At 42.7% G+C, this 10,138-nt stretch overlaps 1 protein-coding gene across 1 annotated transcript; it reads left to right on the top strand.

Annotated features, from left to right (window-relative positions):
* The first annotated feature begins 470 nt into the window (after positions 1 to 470).
* LOC109777297 (TOM1-like protein 9) lies at positions 471 to 8,840 on the top strand. Its single transcript, XM_020335951.4, has 10 exons — positions 471 to 843; positions 2,926 to 3,004; positions 3,511 to 3,609; positions 3,703 to 3,816; positions 4,013 to 4,155; positions 5,551 to 5,632; positions 6,337 to 6,422; positions 6,794 to 7,027; positions 7,196 to 7,692; positions 7,866 to 8,840. Exons 1-10 carry the CDS (start codon positions 743 to 745, stop codon positions 8,582 to 8,584), a joined length of 2,154 nt encoding a protein of 717 aa, XP_020191540.1. The 5' UTR covers positions 471 to 742; the 3' UTR covers positions 8,585 to 8,840.
* The last annotated feature ends 1,298 nt before the right edge of the window (positions 8,841 to 10,138 follow it).

Below are 10,138 nucleotides of genomic sequence, written 5' to 3' on the forward strand. Positions count from 1 at the left end.
AAAATGAACAAATGGAGTAACATGCAAGAAAGAAAAGAAAACTAAAAAAACACAAATCTCAATGTAAAATCTTACTGTCATGGTATTAACTGAGACCTAACCAAGTCTTAGTCGACTGAGATTTAGCAAGTCTGAATTAAAATATGGAGTATATTCAAGTGGGAGTATTTCTAAAAAAACATTTTTTTGCGGGGTTTCTAACAAAAACATTTAAATTCTTTTGATTTTCTTTGATCGGGTTCGTCCATTGTCCCGTTCCAAACCGAAGCCTACGTGAAGAAACGAATTAATTAGGCCAAACAAAACCCCTCAAAAAAATTAAAAAAATTAGGCCAAACAAAGTAAAATCACGCGCTCCAAAGCGAGTGTCGGACAGCTCAGATCACGCAAGAACACACGCTGCCACCGCCAGATCCCGTCACCTAACCGCCCCCATCTATTATCACATCATCATCACCATCGTCTTCGTCGCCGTCGAAGCATCGAACACCCACACAGTGTACACTGTACAGCTAATTTCGCACGACCTATAAACAACCAGAACAAAAAAGAAGAGGGAAAAAAACGGAGCCAGGCCTAGCCACGCCGAGCCAAGCCGCCCACCGAGAAAGGAACGCGGCCAATCTGGTGGCCTCGTGCTCGCAGCCAATAGCCCGCCTCCGATCCGCATCCGGCCAGGCGGCGCAGCCTCCGGGGCCAGGGCCGGTCGGGCGGGCCCCCCTGCCACCGGCGGCGACGCGCCATGGCCGGCGCCATGGTGGACCGGGCCACCAGCGACATGCTCATCGGCCCCGACTGGGCCAAGAACATGGAGATCTGCGACATCTGCAACCGCGACCCCGGGTACGGTCCCCTCCCCCTCGCCCCGCCGATCCCCGTCCCGTCGCCCGGGATAGTAGGAGTACGTTGGCCTGCGTGCTTCGTACGTCGGGCAGTTGGCTGTGGCGTACTGTATTACGCGGGGGAGCTATGGCGTGGATGGAGTTGTAATGATCTGGGTAGGATGGAGCGTGATTTTATGTCGCGGGACAGCGTGATTGCTGGAAATGCTTCCAATCCCGACAAATTCTGGGAACGGTGGACTTCTATGAGCGGTTAGTTTTGACCGAAACGAGACAAACGGCTCGAGTTTGGATCTTCCTGGAGCGCCCAAGTCACATACGGAGATAGTACAATCGGGTGGGTGGCTCTGGGAATTGCGATTTTGCGAGCGGTGGATCTGGTTCCAGCCATCTGCGCGCTGTTTTCTCGGAAAATGGTGTTCTGTTTTCAGGTTTAACAGTGTTTTCTCTAATCCTCATTCATTGTTGAATGGAGATTCGCTAGTGCGGAGAAATTCTGTTTGTTGACTGATGCAAAGCGCCAAAGGACATTCTGCAATTGACTCAGTTGTCAAGAGCGTGGTAGTCATCTACCCCTGTGGCGTTGGTCAGTATTCATTCGTTTGGCTGCAAATTTCTCCAGTGATAGCTCGCTCAGGACCCATACCCGTGTTCAAATATTTGCTGCAAAGAAGTATGGACTGGATGCCTCATTTTGTTAAGGAGAAAATATCTCTGGAGTCAGGTTTTTACATCCACTCACTTGATAACCTAAGAGTTTCATAAGTTGTGCCTCGTTCATGGACCTTAAGGCAAAACGTAAAAAGTAAAGAAATGGAAACAAAAATGACTGCTCTTGGAGGCACTTGCTTAGAGCTGCATGAAGAATGCAGGCTATTTAGTCTCTCAGAAGTCACATAAAAGATGAGAAAGACGATTTTGTGAACTTCCTTACAATCCTGAAGACAAATTTACAACTTTTTAATCTTCCGGTTGCAGTTTCTATGCTTCTTTAGAAGGTGGATTTGATTGCTTCTGGTCTCTGCACCCAGATGTAGTTCATCATTACAAAGTTCAGCTAAAAAGAGCACCGTTGTTTGCAAATATCCAGGACAAAAGGAAGCAACTAAGTAATGCCAACATCGCTTAGTTGCCAACAGTTTTTATGCTATGTGGCAACAACTTTGAACTAATAATAATTGGATTAGATCATATAAAAGAGAATTATACATGATGCTAAATCAGTTCTGAAAGATTTATGTTAAAATGCTACTCGAATGCTGAATTGCTTTTTCACCGAAGTGCACACTGACACCAGTGGAGCTGCCCAACAATCCTTCACCTAGCCTAGTTTTTCGTGGTAAACTCTGACAATCTGAAGAAATTGGAAAGTGAACAAGTATTTGGCATAGCTGTTCATTTTGTAGTTTTTATTAAGTGGGAATGACCAGGGTGCTCTTACACCATGTCGGGATAGGTCACTGGCTGTCCATCGTTTTCCAGTAGTAACTGTTTACTGTTAATCCTGCTTTACTGTTAGTTCTGCCGAATTAGAGTCCATTAAAGTGAGCACCTAAGTTAATTCTGACGTAATTGACTATATCTTCTAAAGATACTAAATGAAAAGTCATTGTTGCTGTTGCCTCGTAATTATCTAATCTTATCTAATTATTAGCTGTACTTGTACTTTCCCCCGAACTTCCCAAGATTATTTATTAGTGGAATACTTTGATGCATTGTTTTATCTGCATAGGTGGTGTATGCTTACTTAGCTTAGCACAATTCTGTTGATTACTTATTGTTTTTTTACTACTGTTGACTACTTGTTACTGCTAGATTAGCATCGGAGGCCAGTCAGTACCCATTTGGCTGTTTATTATGTGCTGGTTTTGAGCAACAATTAGTTTCTATTGCAATTTTTAAACATATCAATATAGCTTTTTTCCTTCATTCTTATTCCAACTATTGTGATTTGAGATGAAATAGTCGGGCTGACTCAGAAGAAGCATCTTAACATGTAGTTACTGTTAATTTCCTGCACTAGACGATTTTACTTGTTGTCAAATACTGATAGTTGTTAGTCAACTGTTCGATGTGGTAACAGGCAATCCAAAGATGTCGTGAAGGCTCTCAGAAAAAGGATTGCACACAAAAATCCAAAAGTTCAGCTTCTCGCACTAACTGTAAGTTTATTTGCAGTTTCGACTGCTCTTTAATGTGGTTTCATTTATAGTTTTATACAAACATTGAGAGAAAATCATGCTGGTGTGCCTTTTTCAATAGAACTGGGCGTAACTGTCTGGTGCTTAGCTTTGTTTGCATTGTTTGTCTGCATTTCTGAAGTTCGTGTTTGTGTGCATCTTTCTCCTATGCTTTATGAGTAGGTGTTCATTTCATCATACCCATGCTGCTTATAACAGCAGTGAACATCATGATGTTATTGAAAAAGGGTGCAACGGTTATTCCAGTCCTTAAATCAGATGATCTTATGTAATTAACTTATATACTATTTGTTCTTATCCGGCCCAGTAAAAAAAAATAGTATAATCGATGAGGACATAGCTGATTTTTAATCAAATTATTTTTGTAGTTTCATGTTTCATTAGTTTACGACTCGTTATGGTTTGTGGGTGTAAGCAGGATTCAGTTACTGTCTTGATGATGAACTGATGATATTCTTCTACTCCAGTTGTTGGAAACTGCAATCAAGAACTGTGGGGATATATTCCACATGCATGTTGCAGAGAGGGACCTGTTGCATGAGATGGTCAAGCTAGTGAAGAAAAAGGTTTATCATTTGTCATAATTCTGAAAACTACAATGGCTTTCTTTTAATCTGCTGAGTGCTGACTTATGATGGTCTATTCATTTCATCTTGCAGTCTGATCAACGCGTCAAAGACAAGATTCTGGTTCTAATAGATACATGGCAAGAAGCTTTGGGGGGACCACGTTCAAGATATCCACAATTCTATGCAGCATACCATGAGTTAGTGGTATACTTTCAAGCCCAATTTTAATTTATTAGGCTCTAACATATCACTTAGCCAGTTGTTCTATTTTTAAATGTTACTGCTGATATGATTTTATCTCAACCTTAATGGTTTTCAGGATGAATACATGGAATGCTATTTAATTCTAAAAAGTACCTTCCGTTTCAAATAATAATTATGCTGTTGTTCCCCCTTACAGCGTGCTGGAGCTCAATTCCCCAAGAGGTCTGAGAGACCTGCACCATTGTTTAATGGGCAGTCTGAAGCAGCGAAAAGTATGCGTAGTCCTGATCAACGGGACGAAGCTGAATCTTCTGCTGGAAATGACTTCCCTGCTCTGAGGTGTGATTTCTTTCTTTTTGTTTCTGTTTTCTGCTCCGAAGTTTGAGGTGTGCTTTCTTTCCTTTTGTTTTTATTTTCTGCTCTGAGGTGGTACTGTTCAATGGGTAGAATTTGCTTCTGGACCTACTAGGTTGGCAATTACTTAAATAGACTGCAAAATCGATAATTTACTGATGGAGAATGGAAATCATGGTTATTTGCTAGAACACATTAGACTTATAAAAATATCACTTAGGGCCTCTTTGATTCGCAGGATTTCTAAAATGCAGTAATAGGAAAAACACAGAAATGGAGTGCATGCCATCTTCAATACTACAGAATTAGTATGAGCATTTGATTGTGCGCGGGAAAAACATAGGATTCTTCATATGAGGTTGGAGTGGATAAAATTTTTCCTATGAAAATTAGTACAAATGAATCCTAAGGAAAATTTCCTATGTACTGTAATCCTAGTACAAAGCAAGCAACCCATGTAGGAAAAATTCCTAAGGATTAGAATCCCACAAAATTCCTTTACAAGTCCTGTGAATCAAAGAAGCCCTAGACTTCAGAAAAGAGAAGGGGTGTGACTATGAGAAGTCCTGTTTGTCCTTTGGATAGAAAGAAGATACAAGGTTGAGCAATGAGTCAATGTCAGGTGGGAGTCGACTTCCAAGGGCAATTAGGGCTCTTCTTACCGTTTATCTATTTATTATAAATTTCAGAATAGTATACTATTTTAATTGGTCCAATGTGCTCCAGCGAATGACCAAAATTGTGTGGATCCTTCAGCGGACTGTCTTACGATGTGCTCTTTAAATGCCAACCAAGTGTAGAATCAGAGTTTTACCTTTATTTTTAGTCTTGTCATTTCCCTAGAACTTTTGTATATTTTATTATTGTGGCTCACCATTGTAATGTGATTCCCACTCTGGTTTGTGATTTCAAATGTAAACTTGAGCATGGAATGTTGTATGAAGTTAGTTTCTGTTACTCTGTAACAGTCTAGAGATTCTTAGTTACGTAATATGAAGTAAAAATAAATGAGGTGAAACAATAGAATCGCAGTGTGCAATAATTTTCGAATCTTTTCCGTGTAGCAGCCTAATTTTTTTCATGACTTATTATCAACTTGTTTCAAGCACTGGACATGGCATGAATGTTCATGTAGTCCCGTGAGAAATGGTAAATTCATGAATGAAGAGTGCTATTCTGTTTTTATGTCCAGATAGTCTTTTTAGCCTCTTTAATATAATAAGACACCAGGTCTTTTCTTTTGTTGTGTCTCCAGTGGGCATCTTCGAGCACAGCACATCTATGTTAAGTTTAGCTTATGTGCAGTCTTACCCCATTTTGTATTGCAGCCTTATGTTATTTTCAAGGATGGATTGAACTGAATACTGCATATATTTTCAGCATGTCAGAGATTCAAAATGCTCGTGGTATCATGGATGTGCTAGCCGAGATGTTGAATGCTTTAGACCCTGGAAACAGAGAGGTACCAAAATTCCATCTGAGTTTAATTCAATCTGCACAAAAATATGGACCTCTTATCTTTATAAAGTTGCAACCAACAGTTGAGCGTGGTATCCTGATTTGTTAGTTTATGATTTATAAATGTTTTCTTTGGGAATGATGTCCTGACCAGTTTTAGTTTCAGATATAATCTTGTTGTAATCACATGGAATTGATTATACATTTGTACTTTAAAATATGCTTTTGTACAACTTGCTTACATTCCGTTAACATTGTTCAGTATTTATGATATCCAATCCGAGGTGTCCAAGATGCCAAGGCTTCAAGGCCTACTATCTTAGACATGACCTATAACCTGTTCGGCGTGTATTTGATCACATCGCTTGAAATACCACATACCTGTTGTCTATGTTACCATCAAGTATACATGGCAAGGTATTAAAGCATGTAAATTTCAGTATGCTTACCGCTAACCCTTGGCTGTATGTCTGTGGCTTATCTTACGTGTTGGGCACACCCGTGTTTTCCACATTCTCAGCATCAAGATGTAAATTCGTATAGATCGGTATAGATATACATAAAATGCATTTTTAATTAGAATTTCAAATCCATGGTGTTCTTGCTGTATTCATGTCATACATAATAGTAGAAAAAGCTCTACACTTACAACCTTCTCTGAAATTGCTGACGTTTGCTGATTATGTTTTTGAAATGCTGTGTACACAGGGACTAAGACAGGAAGTAATTGTGGAGCTTGTTGATCAGTGCCGCACTTACAAGCAGAGAGTGGTCCAGCTAGTTAATACTGCTTCGTGAGTGCACTTATTTGAATCACCTAAATTTTGCATCGGTGACAGCCGACTAGTGTGGTATCCAATGTTAGTGGATGTCATTTTTGAAGATATAGGTACCTTTGTGTGACTGAGGTTTCCTTCCTTAAGCACCTTTTTGGATCGTCGGATAAGAGGATGACGGAAGATCTGCTTTGTCACTCGTTTTCTATTATCACTTAAGGGCCTATGAGATAACTGTTAATGTATCTGGATACTTCAAAAACATCGTTTGTCATTAAAAGCTGACACGAGTAGCTTGTGCTGTTTTGTTTAGCTAAATAATGTAATTTAGCTCCGTATTTGTTGTGTCGAATCTACTTATTACGTGACTATTTTCTTCTTATTTACAGGGATGAGGAACTTTTGTCGCAAGGGCTTGCACTAAATGATGATTTGCAGCGTGTTCTAGCAAAACATGACGCAATTGCTGCAGGCATTGCTGTTCGAGTGGAGAAAAGACCAAAGTCTCTGCAGGCGCTAGTTGATACTGAGGATTCTGCGAACCAAGACTCTAAGAAAGAGCAAGCACTAGTAGATATTGATGACCCTACAAGCCAAGATTCTAAAACAGAGCCAAATCAAAGGTTTTAGGCTTCTTCTATCACATTTGTATATGCTTCTACATAATGTTAAGGATTGATTTCAATACGTACTTCAAAGAGTCTTTGTTGATATTCATATGTATTGAGTTGCACTTTTTATATGACTCCTCTAATTAACCTCTGTTTGTGTGTGATCTGCCCTTGTACCAGCACCAGTGAACCGTCTCCTTTTGAGCAACTAGCACTTCCAGCACCTCCGGTATCGAATGGCTCAGCAAACACTGCACCAAAACCTGATTCTGGCATTGATCTTCTTAGCTGGGATGATACCCCATCCACTGCAGAGAATTCGCTGGCTCTTGTACCGGTCACTGATCCATTGGCTGACTCTACTTCAAATCAAAATGCACTGGCAATTGTCGACATATATTCTCAAAACAATACTGCTAATAGCAATGCCAAATCACTTGATCCCTTTGGTTTCGATTCAAGTCCCACTCCTCTTGGATCACAGCCATACAACACTGCAACCCAGCATCCTTTACAATCACAACAGCCTCCTCAGCAGGCGGCGCCCTATTCTAATGGAAGTGCTGTAAACCCTGGAACATCTTACGACCCGGCGTCACAGTATAATCACACGAATTCCGGGTGGAATGGTCAAGTTGCCAACCATGCAGCACCCCCGCCACAGCAAGTAAATTATGGTATGCAATGCAAATTAGATCATTACTTTTCTGCATGTCTCTTTTATATCTGTCGGAAGTACTTCATTATCAGTTCAATTGGTTTCGCTTGCATGACTTCTGCATATCTGAACACACTACATTCCTGCAGATCCGTTTGAAGAATATGTGATAGTCTTGTGTGAATTTTGTAGATGATCAAAGTGGAGCCCTTCCGCCTCCGCCTTGGGAGGCTCCGGCAGCGCCAAGCAATGAAATGCCAAATGGCCAATTGGGTGGTATGCAACCTCTCCCAACTCCAGCAAGCCAATTCGGTGGTGTGCAGCCACTACAACCGCAGAACAACCACATGGCAGGTCTACAACCGCAGCCAATGTATAACAACCAGCCAGGAGCTATGGTACCTCACGCAATGCAGTCCAACCAAACTGTTGGAGGGCAGATGCAGCCAGGTTATGGAAACCAGTATGGACATTTGGCACCACAACCCATGCCAATGCCAGGCATGCAGTTCGCTGGTATGCAACCATCACCGATGCCAGGAGCGCAGCCAGGCATGATGTATGCGCAACCAATGCTGGGGGCGCAGTTTGGAGGAATGCCGCAACAGCAGATGTATGGCGGTGGTGGTCGGATGGCGACGCAGTATGGTTATGTGCAGCAGCAAGCAGCACAGTACTACAACCAGGGAAGGCCAGCAATGTATGGGTACCCTGGTACCAACGGCCTCTCTCAGGGTATGTATGGTCTCTCCATGCAAGACAGCTCCTACATGGGGGGGATGAACTCGACCTATCAGGCGGCACCCTCTTCATCCTCCATGGCGCAACCCATGAGGCCGTCTAAACCCGAGGACAAGCTCTTCGGCGACCTTCTCAGCATCGCCAAGACGAAGCAGAACAGAGCTTCGTGATACGACCGAGTGAAAGTGTAAGAGGTCCAATATATATTTTGTCTGTTTTTTCTTACAAATTTTCCACGTGGCTTGATCATATACACTTGTGTAGCTCTCTTCTCTTGCGTTGGATGTGTAAGCTTCAGTTTTTGACGCTGCTTCCCCACATTGATTCCATTATTAAATTCGTTACGACGTGTGTACTGGTCACGCCAGAGAGGAAAACCAACGTCGGTAAATGGTGATTTAATAAAGATTAGATTGTTGTGAGGCATTTTTTCCTGATAATTGATAGACATAATTCATAACGGCATGAGTATTTAACATTTGTGCTAGTCTCGAACCAACCTATGGTTGGATGGTTAGGAGGATAGTGGTATCCTTGAGTGTCTCTGACTCCGCTTAGTAGTTTAGGTTAGGGTTTTAGTCCTTGTAGGTGCGGCGCTCGGTGTATGGAGATGCTTATTTGAGTTTATCTTCTAGGCTTTGATCCTCAAGTTTGAATGTAGTTGACGAAGCTCCTGCGTACGTTCCCGCCGTCTTCTTGGGGCGATGAGGTTAGAGTTTCTTGTCATGTGGTGAGATCTGGTGTCAGGTGCTTCAGATATATGCAAGGGTTCAACAACAACAACTGCGGCTCCAGGGCGCTTGTATGGCACATGCACGAAGACTTTCCGACTGTCATTGACAAGGTTAGGAGCTCAGATAGGGACATGGCGACAAGGTCGCGTTGACGGCTCGTTATGACGACAGTAGTGGTCGTTCGGCAGTCTCAAAATCCCGACGTAATTTTTATTATGTTTAAGACCTTTTGTACTTTCAAGAACTTTTATAATAGACCCGATCTTTTTTTAGAAAAAGGAGAGAAAACCACGGAAAAAGAAAACTCCGGGCTATATCCAAACCATCTCACCCGTTTAACCACGCGATCTGATGGTTCATAGTCTCCCAATGTTGGGCGCTAGCAAGCCACTAATCCCACGATCAATCCCTCCCGTTCAAACAGGACGCACGAGTGCACGACGCAGGACGCCCGCATCGTCGATGCCAGAACCACATTGGTCGGGGCCGCCAACGACGACCGTCGTTGCCGATCAAATCCAAAACGGCGTCGTATAGTGAAGATGTATTCCGCATCGTGGGACGTGACTCCTGCTGCTGCAAGGCTGCTTCGACCCAGTCCACGCCGCTGCCCCGGCATTCTGATGAGCACGCCAAGCCGGATTCTCCCTGCCGCCGACCGTCCCGGTTCGCTGTAGTCGCTGCCTCAGCCACCGCATCCCCGCCGTCAGGCGACGACACGACTGCTGGTCTGCTGCGGCGGACGCGGTTCTGCATGGCTCCGACGGACAAAGACCCAGGATTACGGTGAGACCACCGTCGAGAGGGCAAGCAGGTGCATCCAAGTAGTATTATACACTAGTGTCAAAAAAAAACGTCCTACATTAAGGGTTGGAGGAAGTATTTAGCTTATGGTTTGTGCTGTATGGTGGCGTTTAATAGTGCTGCATAGGTAATCTTCGACTTCCGTTTTCAAGATCGCTGGCGGGCTCCCTTCTCTGGTTTCTAAAT

This window comes from Aegilops tauschii, chromosome 3 (genome assembly GCF_002575655.3).
Source record: "Aegilops tauschii subsp. strangulata cultivar AL8/78 chromosome 3, Aet v6.0, whole genome shotgun sequence".
Lineage (NCBI taxonomy): Eukaryota > Viridiplantae > Streptophyta > Magnoliopsida > Poales > Poaceae > Aegilops > Aegilops tauschii.